Source organism: Cynara cardunculus (assembly GCF_001531365.2).
Source record: "Cynara cardunculus var. scolymus isolate 2C chromosome LG 9, CcrdV1, whole genome shotgun sequence".
Lineage (NCBI taxonomy): Eukaryota > Viridiplantae > Streptophyta > Magnoliopsida > Asterales > Asteraceae > Cynara > Cynara cardunculus.
The window spans coordinates 18,279,229-18,297,522 of record NC_037536.1 but is presented as its reverse complement, the minus strand read 5'-3'; the positions used below and the strand labels follow the sequence as shown (position 1 = coordinate 18,297,522).

The 18,294-nt window shown below is 31.9% G+C and overlaps 2 protein-coding genes across 2 annotated transcripts; both read right to left on the bottom strand.

Annotated features, from left to right (window-relative positions):
• Positions 1-3,873: 3,873 nt before the first annotated feature.
• On the bottom strand, positions 3,874-6,304 carry LOC112517882 (transcription factor MYB64-like). Its single transcript, XM_025125252.1, has 3 exons — positions 5,883-6,304; positions 5,612-5,738; positions 3,874-4,875 (listed from the first exon to the last, which is right to left on the bottom strand). The coding sequence occupies exons 1-3, from the start codon at positions 6,302-6,304 to the stop codon at positions 3,874-3,876; spliced, it is 1,551 nt and encodes a 516-aa protein (XP_024981020.1).
• A 5,214-nt stretch (positions 6,305-11,518) lies between these two features.
• LOC112518178 lies at positions 11,519-14,751 on the bottom strand. Its single transcript, XM_025125787.1, has 3 exons — positions 14,645-14,751; positions 12,968-14,339; positions 11,519-12,129 (listed from the first exon to the last, which is right to left on the bottom strand). The coding sequence occupies exons 2-3, from the start codon at positions 14,335-14,337 to the stop codon at positions 11,874-11,876; spliced, it is 1,626 nt and encodes a 541-aa protein (XP_024981555.1). The 5' UTR covers positions 14,338-14,339; positions 14,645-14,751; the 3' UTR covers positions 11,519-11,873.
• Between the last annotated feature and the right edge of the window lie 3,543 nt (positions 14,752-18,294).

Here is an 18,294-nt window from a genome sequence, read left to right as displayed (position 1 = left end):
AACATATCAAAAAAAAAAATTGAATATAACACACCATATTCAATTATATGGAGTGAATCCTTTTAAATTTTTGAATTACATTATATAAACGAAATTGGTTTCACCATGAAAATGTTTTGGTTCACATAATTTATTTGCAATAAGACCCGGTTTCACGTTCATGAAACATGCTTCATTTTACTTTTCATAATTTATTTTCAAAATGCACCGGTTTCATTTTCCTTTTCATCAACAAAATGGATCAACTACACYATCAATGCAACGGTTTCACCATAAAAATGTTTTGGTTCACCTAATTTATTTGCAACATGAACCGGTTTCACGTTCATGAAACCTGTTTCATTTTCCCTTTCATAATTTTTTTTCAAAATGCACCGTTTCATTTTGCTTCTCATAAAAAAAAAGGATTAACTACACCATCAATGTAACGGGTTCATCATAAAAATGGGTTCACCTAATTTCTTTGCAACATGAACTGGTTTCACATTCATGAAACTTGTTTCATTTTGTGGATTTTTTTTGTTCATCTACGTTTTGATGATTTCATTCTATAATTCAATTGTTTCATCAAGACACGTTTCCTGATTATAACTCATGAAATATATGAAATATAAATTTTTAATATTTTAATATAATTAAATATTTAAATGTTACCATTTATACAATTTTCTTTATTACGTTTCCTGAATTAAGATTTATTAATAACTTCCATATTTAATAGAAAATATTGTAAATGACCGAAAAACCCTTATTGATTAAATTTAATTAGAAAAAAAGAATTTTTCTATTGGTCGAAATTGGTTTACACGGTTTCTTAGAAATGCACGGTTTTCATTTGAACGTGCCCATATATATATATATATAGAGAGAGAGAGAGAGAGAGTTTGTTTCAAATACAACACGTTGCATTTGTACAACCAATGCAACCCAATAAATTGAGATATTTATAGAAATGATGAGAACTCATTTATTATGATTTGAATATTTATGGAAGATGAATATGGTTCATTAATTATGATCAATACTTTATATTATGAAACAATCAAAACTTCTATGAAATCACATATTAATCAAATGAAATGGACGGTTGAAATTAGGTTGTATTGGTTGCACAAATGTCAAGGGTTGTATAATAACCAACCTATATATATATATATATATATATATAGAGGGGTGTTATTATACACCTTCTACCATTCATACAACCTATACAACCTTAATCTAAACCATTCATTTTTTAATCAATGATCCAGATTAAATTCATGGCATAATTGTAATAAAATTGAAGTTGGGAAACACGCGCTGCATATATTGAGGGCAAATAAGGGTAAAAATGGAATTGGGGATTTCATCTATTCGAAGAAAGGATGCTAAGAGATTACGAACGCGAGAATCACTCTCGGTTGTATTACATATGAATTTACGTGATACATCTGGTTTCATCAAATCTTGTTTATGCAGATTATGAACAACTTCTTCCATATGAATTTACGTGATTCATCTGGTTTCATCAAATCTTGTTTATGCAGATTATGAACAACTTCTTCCATATGAATTTACGTGATGCATCTGGTTTCATCTTCCAGGTTTATGCAGATTATGAACAACTTATTCCATAACCAAATACGTGATGAATCTGGTTTCATTGTTCTGTATTATGCAGGTTATGAAGAAGTCTTCCAGATGCATCTTCGTGCAATCAAATACACAATTAACCATAACAAAACATATCTTGCAGATTTTTTAATAATCTGCATTATGAATAAGAAACATACATCGTCTTTCGGGTTTCATTACAGATTTACATTAATCCTTATGAATAATCTGCATTTGATTACTATAACAAAACAGATTTTTGACACCACATCATCTTTCGGGTTTCATTACAGATTTACATTAATCCTTATGAATAATCTGCATTTGATTACTATAACAAAACAGATTTTTGACACCACATCATCTTTCGGGTTTCATTACAGATTTACATATCTTGCACCACTTACTATAACAAAGCAGTACCTTCATTTTCATTACTCAAAGACGGAACATCATCATCGTCAAACTCAGCAGAAACTCCGTCCGTAATCGAGTCACTACGCTCAGGTATTGTTTCATTTTGACGAATGCACCCATCATCATCCCTAGCTGAGTAATTGCATTTATCTTGTGTTGTACCATCATTAGTACCGTTACGTTTACCGTTAATGCCATCCATTTCATCAAAAATATCCTTGACGAATGTCTCGTTGAAGAAGATGGGATCCATAGGATTATGATGAAATATTATTCTAAAAAAATGCTTCCATCGATTCATCATTATTGTTAATAGAAAATTATTATTTAGTAATGTTTTAATTACCATATCAGTTTCAGTTATTAATAGAAAATATATGGATTCATAATTAATAGGATATTTATTGATATTATTTAAAAATAATAATTATTATATAAAATTAGCCAAATGACAATATTAACCTTTTCATTTAAAAAATAAATTAAAACAAACAAAATTCATTGATTGGTTGAGAGGGAGGTTGCATGGGTTGTATAAATAGGGAGGGTTGTAAAAGAAATATACCCTATATATATATATATATATATATAGTATTACTTATAGATAAAATAGCTTTCCCTTTACGAAGCTATTAATGCATATATATATATATTGAATTTCATTTGAGAACCAATGAAATTATGATAATCTTAAAAACTTGTATATCATGCGTTATTTCATATGATTTTTTTTCTACCTAAGACTATGATTTAGAATATTGAGTAACATATATTTGTTTCATAATGTATTTGTTGAAATATACTCGATTCACAAAGTGAACATTTTTTACATATTTATGAAACAAAAAATACACGTAAAAAATGTTTCACATTGTGAACCGAATACATAAGAAACAAAAATATGGCAAAACAAATATATATTAATCAATACATTAAATACTATATTTAGACGGTAAAAAAATCATGTGAAAAAACCCTTAAAATAGAAGTTCTCACGAATCTCATAGATTTTGAAGTTCCTAAATAATTAAGCCTTTTATATGTAGATATAAAACACACATCTGTATATGTTTACGTGAAACCATCATATTTTCGTGAGACCCGTCAGAGTATTTTTTTTTACATTTGGAACTTTACAGCAAAACACTATGAAGGCAAAAAAAACCGAACATTCACAGCAAAAACACTGTGAAGATTATCTTCACAACGTTTTACTGTGATTTTTCAAGTGTAAAAAAGTGGTATCACGGGTCTCACAAAAACAAGTTGGTCTCACGTGATCCCAAGTCTATATGTATATGTGTGTGTATATATATATATATATATATGTTATATTTACATTTATAGATATAGGTATATATAGATGGAGGTTTAAAATGAGAACATGGTCAAACACGAGAATTGTCAAACCACATGTAATTTTACACTAAAATACGTATATGTAACATGGTCAATGCAAGAGTGTGAGGTTGACTTGACTCCTGACTAGATCAGGCATAAACACGTTATTTTACTCGTGAATTTAGTGTAGAATCACATGTGGTTTGATCATTCTCATATTCCCCTACTTGTCTCATTTGAACCAACTCTATATCCAACGTGGAGGGAGGGGGGGGGGGGGGGTTGGCATTCACTCGGTTAGTATAACAGTTTTGCAGCCAGCCAAAATTTTCAAGCAATTGATAGCAATAGAAAACTTAACACTTTATTTGTAGCATAAATTCAGGCTACTTTTCGTTGTTTCTTTTTCAGTTTTTGCATGTAATAAAGGGGGGAAAGGAGTAAAAAAAATCTTAAAAGAGTAATTTAGGGCACATCCAAACATTATTCATATGGAAATAATCAATGAGCTGAGGTTGATTATATCAGAAAATTACTACCTTGAGAAAACTGAGAATTAGAGAACACCATCTCCATCAGATCCATCTCTTTAGTCCCATCTGTTGAAGAACTTGCACTTTGTTCATCAGCATCAAACACCAAGTCCCTTTTCATGTCCCCATAGCAGCAATGGTCACTAGAGTTAGACAATGTAGTGGCTCCTTCCAGGAGATAAGATATGTAAACATCAGAAGCGAGTTGGGTTTTCGATGAATCTTCTTTGTTCAAATATAAATTCGGGTTCTCATCATGATCAGGAACTAATGAAGATGAATGAAACCCAAATTGCAAATTGCCATCAAACCCTAGTGGATTCACGTCTAAAGAGGGCTTTGGATCTTTGATGTGAACCATGGACGACTCATTGGAGATAAACGAAGATGAAGCAAACCCGTATGGTGAACTACTACTAAACCCTAGGGGATTCATGTCTAAAGACGATTTTAGATCTATGATGTGGTCTGAGGGTTCATTGGAGGTTGTGTTTGAATCTTGTGTTCTAATGAGGTTGCTATCACCAAAAAAGCTTTGCATGAAAGTTAACTCATCATCATAGGATTGATCCATGTCTAGAGATGGAGTGTCATCAGAGTTTGAATTTGGCAGCTCATGAGGAAAGAGAATGTTGAATTTAATGGGCGGATCATCAGCGCAGATTGCGGTGGAACTGCCCGGAGTTGCATTGGTATGGGTGGCGGTGGCAGTGGTGGTGGTGGAAGCAACATTATGATCACGGGCATTAGTGGTGGTCTTGCTTCTAATGTACTCTTGTAAGATAGAAGATCGAGACTTTCTACTTTTGGCTTCATTTTTCTTGCTCTTACGACGAGAACTTTGCCTCCTCTTTGTTGCATTCCAATGGTTCTTTATCGCGTTCTCCGTCCTCCCCGGAATTAATTTTGCAATTTCAGCCCATTTGTTGCCAACCTTCTGATGAGCTTCAACCAGCATTATCTCTTCATCTTCACTCCAAGTATCTTTCTGAAGAAAATGAATAGACAAATTAACATGTTTATTGTATATTAAAAGGAACAACACAAGGAAAGATGAGCATCCAATTGGTAATCAATTTTTGTATCTTAAAGACCCGATCAAACATTAGTTTTCGGATAACGTAGCTAGAAACCCTAAGTTTAAGTTTCTCACAGCCTTGATCCCATGACAAGTAGGTTTCTTTATGGTATGAAAAAGAAACAAAATAAATGAACAAGCTCGTGATTGAGAAACATTCGAGGTGGTTAAGATACGGATCGGAGATCATCCGAAGAATTGAAATCATCCTTATCTTAGACATCATTATATGTGCGAAAATTCGTTGGTGAAAATAGAACCCTAGCTAGGAGGGTGTTCGAATAAAGTCCAAAGTTGGATTAAAGAACAAATAACCAAAAGGAAAAACCCTAGAGATGAACAAATTACTGATCTCCAAAAAAAATCCCTCTTCAAGATTCACAACCACAAGAATTTATTAGTTTGGTAAAAGAAAAATTAGGGTTTGACAAGAAGAAACAAATTGAGGGGAATAAAATTAGGGTTTTTGACATAAAGAGGAGATCAAATTATAAGTTTGATAAAACATACACCAAATCCACAGTTCATAGATCATATAGATTTTGGATCATCCATCACAAGATTAGATTGTTTTAATGCTTTTTTTTGGGGGAACTTATGGAGTTGAATTCCAATAAGCCATAACATATTAGATCAAATGAGAAACCTTGATATCGGGTCGCAAATGATTATGCCATCGCTCGCGGCACTGTTTCCCCGCTCTACCGGTCATTTGCTCAGCGATGTGAGCCCATTTTCGGACTCCATGTTGTTTCACCAACCTAAGTAGCTTCCTACACACAAAAATGGTGAAAATTTGTTCAATGTTCTTCCATGAAAACTTCAAGATCAATCAGGATAATTAAGAATCGAAATTATAAAAAAGATTAATCAGGATAAAGAATCAAAATCGGGAAAAGTATGTTTAATTAATTAACCTGTCTTCTTCATCTGTCCATTGTCCCTTGATCAACCTCTTACGACCACCACCTTTTGATTTCATCGACTTACCAGATTTGATCACTTCATGGTTGAGTCCTATATTTCCATAGTTTTTGAGAAAAACATCATGATCGGCTGCACAGATTTTGTCCATTGGCAAACATGGTACTAATGAGACTTCATGTTCCCCATACAACCCACCAATCCCTCCATTAGAGGATGAAGAGAATCCACAAACCCCATTTGCAGGGTTGACTATTCCTTTGTTGTGCTCAAAGTTGTGATAAGGAAAATGGTTTTGACGACGTTGACCCTGCAAGAACCTACCGATTGCTGTCAATGGAGGAGGAACAAGAGGATGCTTTTGTAAATTCACATAATTAGGAAAGCCACCACCACCATGACCACCACCTTCCATAGGCTTCAAGAAAGATTTTTTATGCAAAGGAAATAACTTCAAGGAAAGTGGTCTTTTGGTATTTTTCCTTTCTTTAGCTTTTTCTTAGTCTCTGTTAGAAAACTCAATAAATATAGCTACACAAAGTATATGTATATATCCATTTACTGCAATGACACAGCTAGCCATTGGATCAGGTTTGATCCAACGGCTGAGAATTGTTTCTGAGTATAACTCCCAAGCTTCCTCTCGTGGACAAAAATACATAAGTGGCTCACAATCAAGTCCTTGGTAATTAATCATTTTTACTTTGCATTAACTAATGGTAATTATTGAGGAGGAGTGTATTGGGGAGAACATTAAGCCTTGATTTTTAATTTTTACTAATCAAGTATATGTAATGTAGGATGGTATAAACCCTAAATTTCCTTTGAATCCTTTGATTTCGACATTTGCATTTTATTACTAAGTCAATCAAGAGTTGACTCATAATCCATGCACCCTTTTTTGCCTTTCTTGTTTTTTTCCATGTATACTTAAAGAAAAATAAACACCTAGGATGTTAAAGGCCATAAAGTTCGGTATTTGGCATCATCGGTTCTTACAAACAAGAGGTTTATATGATTCGAAGTGTTACCATGAGCCCTGGTAAAATAAATATTGCATGGTTAAGAAAAACAAAGTCAAATTCTTGATGACTTTGTTTCTCTTTATTTATGATCTTTTTAAGGTACTTCTATTTCGAAGACCAAAAAATACTCCCAAGTTAATTATGTAGTAAAAAGGGAAAAAAGAACTAGAATCAGTGTTCTTAAAGACTAGCCACAATAGTCGTCATCGCGTATTCTGACTCAAGGCTTAACGCCACGATAAGTATGTAGCACGTCATGGCCAAATGAGCGGGTTTTTAATGAGATATTTTATATTTTCATCTTTTTAATATCTTACTTGTTAGTTTTTGATATATAATATAATTTAAATTGTTTAATACTGATGAGTAATGGTAGAATACATGTGTGTGTATATGTTATAGACATTTGTCGCTATAAATCACGCCTTAAAAACGTCGTGACCTCACTATATCTTCTAAGGCTTAAAGGTGTGGCCTCGTCGTCATATCATGTTTCACGTCATTTAAAATCTTGACTAAAATACGTAATCTCGATTACTCGACCTTTAGTTATTTTGGCTTTAATTAATAAATAAAAAACTTCTGAATATCATAATTAAATTTATATGGATTGCTTGAATTTTTTTTTATATAATTATGTATGTGTGTGTAGTATGATATGTACAATGTATCTATATGTGTGTAAATTTTTTATAAATTAATAAGGGTGTGTTTGGTATACTGGACTGAACATGACAGAACAGGACAGGAATCTTTGTCTCATGTTTGGCATGACTTTTATGTGGAACAAAATGGAACAAGCCTGTTCCACCCCTACCCTATGGAACGGGGTGGAACAAGGTGGAACAAAGTGAAACAGACTTGTATTATAATTTAATAAATTACATAAATTAATTAATTTAATAAATTACATAAACTAATTTAAAAAAAAAAAACTCATTATGAGTAAATTGGTTATTTTATTTGTTATGTTCTGTCCAGTTTTATTTTACCAAATATTGGACAGGTGTTCTATTTTGTCTTGTCATGTTCTGTTTTGTCCCGTCTTGTTATGTCTTGTTTTGTCTAGACATCAAACACACCCAAAAGGATGAAAACCAAAAAATGAGAATAATCAAAAATATAAGAAACATTTCTCATTATCGATAATATTGTGTTAATAGTTTTTTAAACTTATCATTTAATTTTCTTCTTTTGGTTATTTATTAGGAATTTGATTGTCATTATTATTTAATTCATTAATTTCAGAATTAATTAATATTAAGTAAGTAAGTAATGCCTCTTGACATTATCTTAAATTAGCTTATGAAGAAAATATTTCATTAAGATGAATATTATAATTGAATGTCCATTAATATTAACAATACGTTTATATGATCCTGACATTTTTTTTTCATAAAACAAAAACAAATCAAGTTTTTCTTAAAATTTAATTGACATTCAATTATTTAATTCTAGAGTCCAAAAAATTGCTTGTGTTTTGATATGGATTGTGATTATATAAGGTCTTGGCATGAGATTGAGGTCTTGAATAATTAAATTAAACAAGTATAATTGATAAAGTCAGATCAAGCCCGATCTTATTTATTTTTGATTTGGTCTTGTTTCCTAAATAAGCTATGGTTTCAAGCTAGGATCATGCGGGTGATGTTGATAATGATTGAGAAATCAACAAAATAACAAGGGCGTTGAGGGTGTGTCGGTTATAGCAAACAATGATGGGGTTGTGCATGTCGTTGATGATTGATGAACATGTTAGCTAGAATTGAATGTTTTTAATAGCAAATGTTGTTTTATATGTATTGATTAATCAAAACTCAATTGATTCAACATAATATAAATTAATATATATATATATATATAAGAAATTGTACATGATTTTATTGGATGATATGATTGACTTGATTAGTTATTTCTAACCGATTCATGCTCATATTCTTTGTATATATAACTGCAGGTTATCATATATATGATATCATTAACAAAATGATATTCTATTTGTAGTGAGAGGCATCGGAGTTACGATCACATTAGGTAAACAGTTGTCTATAGGTAAAGCATGATCATAATGTGAATTGATTACAACTTGATGAGACCAGTTATACCCACCAGAGGAATCATGTGTAAGCCAATGATCAAAGGTCCATGTGAACACGTTCCTTACTAATTTTTATTTTTTATGTTGCTAATGCTTTTAATTTACCTCAAATGAGTTCAAGTCGCAACACCGAAGGTAAATATTGGTTGTTAATTAGTGAACCCCCTTTTGGTCAAATCATAGCTAATTCGCATATTGAAAATGTAAAAAAAAAAAGAAAGATAATTGATCTTGACGTCTGTGAGGATAAAAATATGGTAGAGGGTTTATTTAGTAAGAGGGTATAGGAGTTAATTTAGAATAACTCTAGAGGTTGATAGGACTATATAGATTATGATTAATTAGGAGGACTAAGGACAACAAATAGTCTTAGTGCAAGAGAAAGTTGAGCAAAAAACAAACACAATTCAAGGAGTCTTGGTTTCATGCTAGGGAGGCACTCTGATTACTCATGGAGAAATATAGACAACATATATATAGTAAGGACTTATACATGATGCTCATAGATCTAGAAAAGGGCTACAATAGTGTATCATGAGAGGTGATTTGGAGAAGCACGAAGAAGAGGAGTACCTTGGAGGTATGATAAGTCGACACATAGCTAACGATGACTTATAAGACAACCTAGCTACTAAGCTAGAAAAGGCAATCAAACTTGGACCAATACAACAAAGTTTAGACTCTCACTATTGGACTCTATAATAGCCAAAGATGTATATTAAGAGAGAGAGAGAGTTTGGACACGTCATGGGAGATCATTGGCAACACCGCTTCATATATATAGTGGAAAACGCGGCCTTAAGCATTTTTGAGGACATGACTTCTAAATAAGAGTTAATTAATGGAGATGCATGATTAAGGTAGCAAACTACATGTAGCTTTTGAGGTTGGTAGATAGGAAGAAGAAAGGTGGATAGGTTACCAAATGCGTAGAATGTGTAAAAAGTGTGTTTTTTTTCTTTTGCTATTTTTCATCATACCTTCTTCTTACTGCTTTCTATTGTTGTATCTACAATTCTTTGTTCTTCTTACATGTTCACTCACACTTGTGGGGATTTCAAAGAAATAGCAGTTATACACTTTGAGAGATTGATAATAGGTATCATCCCACTTGTTTGATTTGGTCTGTTCATAGTCACATGTATGTATATTACTCATGGTGACCCTAGGGCTAGGAGTAGGAAGGAGTGGGTGGGTGTTATATCTAAAACAAGTTTAGAGTTTAGACTCTCTCTATTGGACTCCCCAGGGAATTCCAAGCACAAAGGTATCAATTAATTTAGGTAAATGCTCTTAGCTTGTTATAGTATACTAGTGTAGTGTTCTTGAAATATGTGAACTTAAGACCTCAAACAATATCTCAATACCCTTTACCACTAACCACTAAACTATCGCTACTTTTGCTTATTTATTGGCTCATTTTGCTTCTTAATTACTTTCCACTCAAGTTTTTTAATTTTAAAATTCTGTCGTTTTTGTTTCGTTTTCATGTCAACACCTATCTATTTATTTTCAATCAAATCAAATCAAATAATAAATATTTTGTATGGGTTTAGATATTTATCATAATTGCACATCTTATGTATGTGGATCTCATGGTTGTTAATAGATCTCCCAACACCAAATCCTATTTTTACACCAATTTCCACACAATTTCACTTCAACTAAACACCAATTCTTACATTGTTTTGGTGTTGGTATTTTAATTACTATAACACCAAATTTGGTATTCTCTCATCCATTTACCAATTTTGTGTTCAACTATTTTTATTTCAAAATGGTCTCTCAAATTAGATATTTATATAATTTTAGTTTATTTGATTGTAACGATATTTTGATTATAGTCTTTATTAATATTATATTGTAAATTATATTATTGTTAATATATGATGTATGACTAAACACACTCAATACGCTATGCTGTATGAAAATAAAAAAATGCATATATATATGGAAAAAAATAACACATACTATTGGTACACATTTAAATGCATGTATAATATTTGTGTAAATGTCTGTGCATATTGCATGTGTGCACAAATTTATTTATGAACAAATAATTCAGTTTGGTTTACAATTGTATAATATTATAATTTATAAAGTTGTTGTGGCAAAATAAATAGCTCCATTTTAAAAAATAAAAATAAATACGGGTATTATTAATATATATATATATATATATATATATATATATATATAGATTGAATAAAAATATACTTCAAATATTTTATTTGGTGTTAAGTTTGTCATGAGTTACCAAAAACCTCAGGACCGGACATTTAGTTGCATACAGTTTATATTATTTACAGTCACATGTAATATATATTTATATATAAATAATACTCATGATTATTTATATAATGGTTATTCATATGTAATCAAGCCAAAAACATCTTCCTCAAAACTATATTCACATGTGAATATGACTCGAAGTCACATTATTTATTTTTAAAGCTCAACTAATCAATATGGTATCAAATTAAAAATCCAAAAAGAAACCTCATTTACTAAAACATTTAAATTATAATTTATAAACAAAGTTTAATTACAATTGTTGGCTCTTGCATAATCACATTTTGTAGCTGAAACAGAATAAAATCAAACTAAAGAACATCCAAAAGTTTTTGTTGGAAAGCATGCATCACCACCACCAGTAACCACCCTAGATCAATGTCCATTAACAACCTAGACTTGCCACCGACCACCAAAGTCTTTGTTAACTTCCTTAACTATAACCATATAATCTTCAACCACACATTAACCGGTACACCTTGTTTCTTTTCCCATCCTTATTACCGATTATACAACTAAGCTATAATCGGGAATTGTCATCACCGTAATATTCATTTTGTAGCGGTTAATTAAAGGCCATCGGAGTTGGCTATGTCCGACGAATCGATGGGGAAACAAGCATCATCGGTTGCGTTGCTCCAGAGGAAATTTGCATAAGTGGCTGCATAAAAGGGGTTACTGGGGTCAAGGGCAATGGCTTCCAATAGAGTCTCTTCAGCAACCCACAAATCCTTTCTCACTTCCAATAAGAAGTTTGAGTATTTGCTAAGGGCTTCTGCATCCTTGGGTTCCACTTTAGAAGCCCTTTTGAAGTATTTCTCTGCTCTGTCCACATAAATTAATAAACATATTACTTGAAAATTCCAACTCTTGATAAAAGAAACTATCAACACCCAATTATCTACATGAAAAGAAATAAAAATATAACTTTGTAGAATTTTGAATTTGTTTACAAAGGGGTTTGGAGATTGATCTAATTGTTAAACATAAACTAACGTCAAAATCTGGGATCATTCAAATAAGAATCTCCAACAGATTCTTCAAAACGGAGATTTAAGATTCAAATTTTTTAAAATATTTATTTTAAAAAATATTTTTCTTTTAAAATTATTAATTTTGAAAGAATATTTCAAATTTAAAGAATTTGCATTCTCCATTTTATTAAAGAAAGCTTTAAAAAAATCTACCAAAATCTCTACCTTTCATCATTTTAGATGAAAGAATCTGTCCTTTTGTACAAAATGTAATATTTTCATAAAGATAGGTACAAGGTATTCACAAATATCTAGATGATTGCTTTATTTTTCATTCAAAGAAATCAAACCACACATACCCACCCCTTCTTATCCCTTTCCTCCTACTTTCTTATAAGATGACAATTTGGCTTTCACTTTAGTCGACAAAGATATTTTATCATGAGAAAACTTGATATCATATTACAACTTCATAATCATATGAACATCATCTTTTCAAATAACCAAATGCTGGAATATTTAAGAACGAACATGGAGTCTTTTCACATAACTAGATGAACTGATTATATAGATATGAATTGAGGATTTAAATATCAAAATAAATATTTGGTGTTCTTCTGATAACTAAAAGATGGAGTGCTTAAATGTAAATTTTAAAGATTTAAGCATCGCAGGTTAAAGAGTTGTACCTATCGTAATCTTGGACGACGATGTACAGGAACTGAGCGTAATTGGCAAGGAGAAGCGGGTTATCGGGCTCTTCTGATAGACCCATTTGATATAGAAGCTCCGTTCTGAAGTGACCTTCCGCGGTGTCTTCTTCCACGGCTGTTGCAGTCACCGGCGAAACAAATCTTTGCATGGTTTGCCGATCAACAACTCCATATCTGATAACATCCTGCATGTTATCAGCTTCTTCAGTAATTGATTTCCATAAACCCGATTCCTCTTCCTCGATCCCTTGGCTCGGGACTGACGGGTTTACTGTTGATGACAATGAAGCTCCATCAGGAACAATTCTTCGGTGATGTGTAACTGCTCCATCGAAACTCTCCTCACCGTCTGTGCCGCTAGCTACAGGCCTGGATTTCCCTCCGCCACCATTGATTCCGCCAATTGACATGGTTTTTCCACTCGAATTCATGGGAAATGTCTTGATTGATGAAGAATCAATTTTTGCGTGACTCTTGTTTCCGACAAACGAAACAGACTCCACGGTCGCGGGAGGCGGCGCCACCGCAAAGGCGACATTACTCGACATCGCAAAGACGCTGTAATTCGCCAAAAGAATCATCACGTACACCATTAACGTGGGTGTGTGCGAGAAAACCTGCTGGAAGAGCCAAACGAAAGATGCGTTCATCTCTTTCTGTACCCTCACCAAAACCCCCTGTAGATCTTCGTAGAACAAAGCCTCTCTCAAGTGAATAGTGTAGCTCTGAAGCTCGCGAATTATGAACACCATTGAAGAGAATGCCTTCTTCACCGAACAATAAGCAGATTCCCCTGCTTCTCTGAATCCTGCCTGCCATTGTTTCTTTCTCTGTATGATTCGTAACGAAAGTGGTAGCTCAATGCTGTTTGCCTTCCGCTCTATGCTCGCCGGAATCATATCCCCTACCCAATCTGGTGGTTCCATCTTCGAATTAGGAAATGGTTCTAGGTTTTGCGTTTCTGATACCATTAAGTCGTGATTGTCCATGGTATTACTCTCATGGTCATCGGATAATTGGAATATGTAAGCCAATTCCTGAATCTCTCTACAGAATTCTTCATCCGAGAATTCTGCATCTAAGCTAGCACTCACGATGGATTTAATAGACTTCCGTCCTCTGGATATTTTCGGGTTTTCAAACGACCGATAACTGTTCAGCTTCGTTCCAAATATCGTCGGTCGGTGAACGCACCTAAAAACCAGCGCGACATCGGTTAAACTCCGACGCCTCGTTGAAGGTGAAGAGATTGCAGAAGCTAGGGTTTGAGGTGAAGAAGAAGGTGGCCAATAATTCGTAGATTGTTGTGACCAGTTCACACACCCACTCGCCACTTTCACTCCCATTCCTATATACAAAAAGGCGTATTAGCAGCAACTTTTGGATCAAATCATTCCGTCAATCTTCATAGAAGCAAAGTAAAGCAGACACAAACATAAAAAAGACCAATAATCATAAGAAATCTCCACAGAAACAAGTTTCAATGTCTCAAAAAACGAAGAACATGAACATCACACGTTTTTGAGAAATAAAATCGGATCACGTAGCATAATACAAGGAAAATGTCAAAGCGCATATAGTATCAAATAAATTCAATTCGAATTATTTGAGCAAAATACAAATCTAAATAATGGTTTCCCGAGATCTACCAACCAAGAAAATTTGTTTGTGTGAACACGGAGGAGATGTCGCTGGTTAATATTTTCCGGTTGAAAATTCCGGCGAAGGCTGCCGGAGTACGGACCGTATCTCCGCTTAAAAAGAGGAAGAAAGCTGTGAGGAATTGTCCTCTCACGTGAAAATATCTTCTGTGTGTATTTACACAATGTGTGTGTGCGTTGATGGGACCGTGGGGCTTCTGACGAAAATAATTAAGAAATAAAGATATTACACTTTTAGTCTTGAAATTAAATTTTTTTAAGTAAATGATTTTTTTGCTACCTTCTTAGCACCGTTAGGTGTCTATAGGACCTGTTTGCAATTTAAAAAAAATTGATTTTAAAAAAAATTGATTTTAAAAAAAAAATTAATCTATATTATATTATAAAATATTTGACAAAAACTCTTAAAAACCATTTTTTATGTGTAAAGTACTGTTTATTAATGTATATTACTTAAAACTCAAGATTGCAAATAGACTGTGCATAAGTACAACTTATTAAAACTCTATATCTGAATTCGTATAACTAATTGCAAATAAACATAATCAAATACAGGATAAACATCTCATTTTAAATATAAAAAATCTAAAATATAATTAGAATAATCATTGAATTTAACATAATACTTACTTATTATCTTTATAAAATTTATAATATTAAACCAAAAATAAATTATTTCATTATTAAACTTAAATTAAATTATAAAAAAATTAAAGAAATTACATAAAAAATAAGGACTTTTAAATAGTTGATTTAATACTAATTTCGCTTATTTTTCAAACAAACTTATAATATTTTATTCAAAAATAATAACATTTTATTTTTTCTCAAAACCACATAAAATTGCATTATAACATCGTTAGAGTCAAAATATAAAACGAAACATTAAAATCAAGATGTATCTCGCTGCATTGTGCAAGTATCATTCTAGTAATAATAAAATATGCTGGTGGGTCCCACCCGGTTTCAATTAAGTTATTTTCTATTTTTTAAATATTTTCTTTTTTAAAATTAATTTTTTTTTAAATCTTAAAATTTTAATTATTTCATAATATTTTTTTCTATAAATTAAAAAAAATTTAGAACTCTATTTTTTTAAAATTTTAATTTTTTTCAATACTTTAATTTTTTTTTTTGGTTTAGAAATTTATTTTTTTAAAAGTTTTAATATTTTATTTTATTTTTCCTAATATAACACTATTCAATTTCCTCCTTTACAACACTATTTATTTCCTTATTTCCAATATAACACTATTCTAAATCTTTTTAATTTTTTCTTTAGAACTTTAATTTTTTTTTTTTTTTTTGTTTCTTTAAAAGTTTAATTTTTTTTAGAAATTTGAAATGTTATTTGCCAAAAAAATAATTTTTTAAAGAAACAAATAAATTTAAAAAAAAAATTAAAGTTCTAAAGAAAAAATTAAATTTTGTAAAAAATAAACAAATTTAGAATAGTGTTGTATTGGAAATGAGAAAATAGAATAATATTGTATTGAGAATGGGGGGATTGAATAGTGTTGTATTAAGAAAAAGAAATTAAAAGTTTAAAGTTTAAAAAAATAAAATGCTATTTAATTAAAAATTTAAATTTTAGGGCTAAAAGTGTAATATCTCTATTTCTTAAGGTCATTTTTGTCAGAAGTCCCACAAGTTAGTGATAAGTTACACTTTAGCCCCCTGAAACTTGTTTAACTTCATTTTTGACCCTAATACTTTATTTGATGCAATAATAATCCTTGAAGTTTTGCAAATTTACTTGAATCTTTTATTATAGCAAAGAATGGTGTCTATGAGTAGACCGATGTAGCTAATATGCCAACTAATGTTCAAACTTCAAAAGACACTTTAACATCAATAATGGTTTCTGCATATGAGGATCAAGATGATATTTTTATGGTTTTATCGTAGCATGCAACCAAATAAAATTGTAGTATCATCAAGGATTATAAAATTTTCACTACTTCCAAGAAAAACTTGGTTGCATGAGTGGCCACTAGCAACCTCGACCACTCCCCTGGCGTATCAGGCGTACACAATCATACATGGTCACCCGGTCACTTCCGCTCCACCCGACCATCTTTGATCTGTCACTACCTACAAACAAAATCATTTCTATAACAGTTGTATATTAGCTAGAGATGGCCAAAATGGACCTGGCTAGGGACTGGTTATGGACCGGCAGTCTCGGTCGGATTACGATATTCCGAAAAACCATGGCTCGTCCCTGGACTGGTTACAACCAAGCCCGATTTTCAAAAAAAATGATCGTTCTTTACCAATATGATCTCTTTTTGGATTTTTTGGCCGTCTTTTGGTCTCTTCTAACCCATGTACACTACATATAAGTAATATGGTGTATGGCATAAGATGTCAAACTCATAAACACACAAAAAAAATTCATAATTTTCGCTATAATTCGTGATTTTGGCTCGTAGTTGATTTCGGTTTTTTAACAACTTCTACTTGGGTTCTCTTTCTCTTGTTTTTGTGTTATTACTTACTTAGAAAATGGCTTCTCATGCTACATATATTGTTGATGATCCGTGTGATAACTGGGTTTTCCGGATATAAAGCTTGAGGTTGTTTTTAAAAGGTGGTGATAAGTTGATGGGTTACATTTTTCCTGGGGTTCCGTCCCCTTTACCCAAAAAAAAAAGTTGATGGGTTAAATATGTATCTATGCTTAAAATGTTTTAATCATCGAGTCTTTTATTAAAAGGGTTTTAAGATGAGATTTTATCTCATAAAAAGGGGAATAAGGTGGGTAAGTAGTTTCGTGTGTGTGTTCTTTGGTGCGAACAAACTGAAAACATAAGGAGGAAAGAACGAATTTGACTCTGTGATTTATACTTGAGAGATTATTGTTATTTCATCTTCATCTACATGAATTAAATAAGTTGAGAGATTATTGTTATTTCATCTTCATCTACATGAATTAAATAAGGTGAGTTTATTTTTTATAAACTTTCCTTATTTGGAAACCGGATATAGAACCGTGTGGTTCTTTATATGAGTTAATATTATAAATTTGTTTTTGATGTCATAATTTGCAAAATTGTGGGACTTTGATATGTTTATATCACTTGTTGGAATAAGGGTGGTCCGTCGTCGTCGATGCTGCTCTTCATCATTGTCCGGCGCTGCTTGCCCCTTATCGTCATCTACTTCTTCTCTATGACCACGATAATGATCCTTCTCCGCTTCGTCCTGCACTCCTCCTCCATGTACAGCCGCAACACTATTTAAGAATGTTATAAATCAATTTCATGTGTCATAGATATGAGTTCCTCCTTGTGTTTCTTGGTTAGATATGTTTCTTGGTTGTCGATTGAAGTTATTCAAACAAGAGATTAATGTGAGATGTACGATTAATGTCGGGTTTTTTATATTTCATTGGGATTTTGAGAGGAAATATGAGTTGTGATGTGTGTAGATAAAAAAAAACACAAATATTATGACCTTTTATTTGTTCAATGTTAGAATATAGACAAATATTTCATGTTACATCGTTAATGAAGGTCAAAAACATATTTTTACAATGAAATGAACCATTAGTTTCACTAATTTATAAATACATCATAAATAAGATCAATATACATATCTATAACATGTGTATGTATGTATGTATATATATATATATAT

What these genes read in the sequence shown, in the direction of transcription:
- LOC112517882 (XM_025125252.1), bottom strand. Translation starts at nt 6,304, where the DNA reads ATGGAAGGTGGTGGTCATGGTGGTGGTGGCTTTCCTAATTATGTGAAT. An exon ending in TGGACAGATGAAGAAGACAG is followed by an intron (nt 5,739 to 5,882) that starts GTTAATTAATTA and finishes TTTTGTGTGTAG; the next exon opens with GAAGCTACTTAGGTTGGTGA. An exon ending in ATTTGCGACCCGATATCAAG is followed by an intron (nt 4,876 to 5,611) that starts GTTTCTCATTTG and finishes CATTTTCTTCAG; the next exon opens with AAAGATACTTGGAGTGAAGA.
- LOC112518178 (XM_025125787.1), bottom strand. Translation starts at nt 14,337, where the DNA reads ATGGGAGTGAAAGTGGCGAGTGGGTGTGTGAACTGGTCACAACAATCT. An exon ending in GTCGTCCAAGATTACGATAG is followed by an intron (nt 12,130 to 12,967) that starts GTACAACTCTTT and finishes TTATGTGGACAG; the next exon opens with AGCAGAGAAATACTTCAAAA.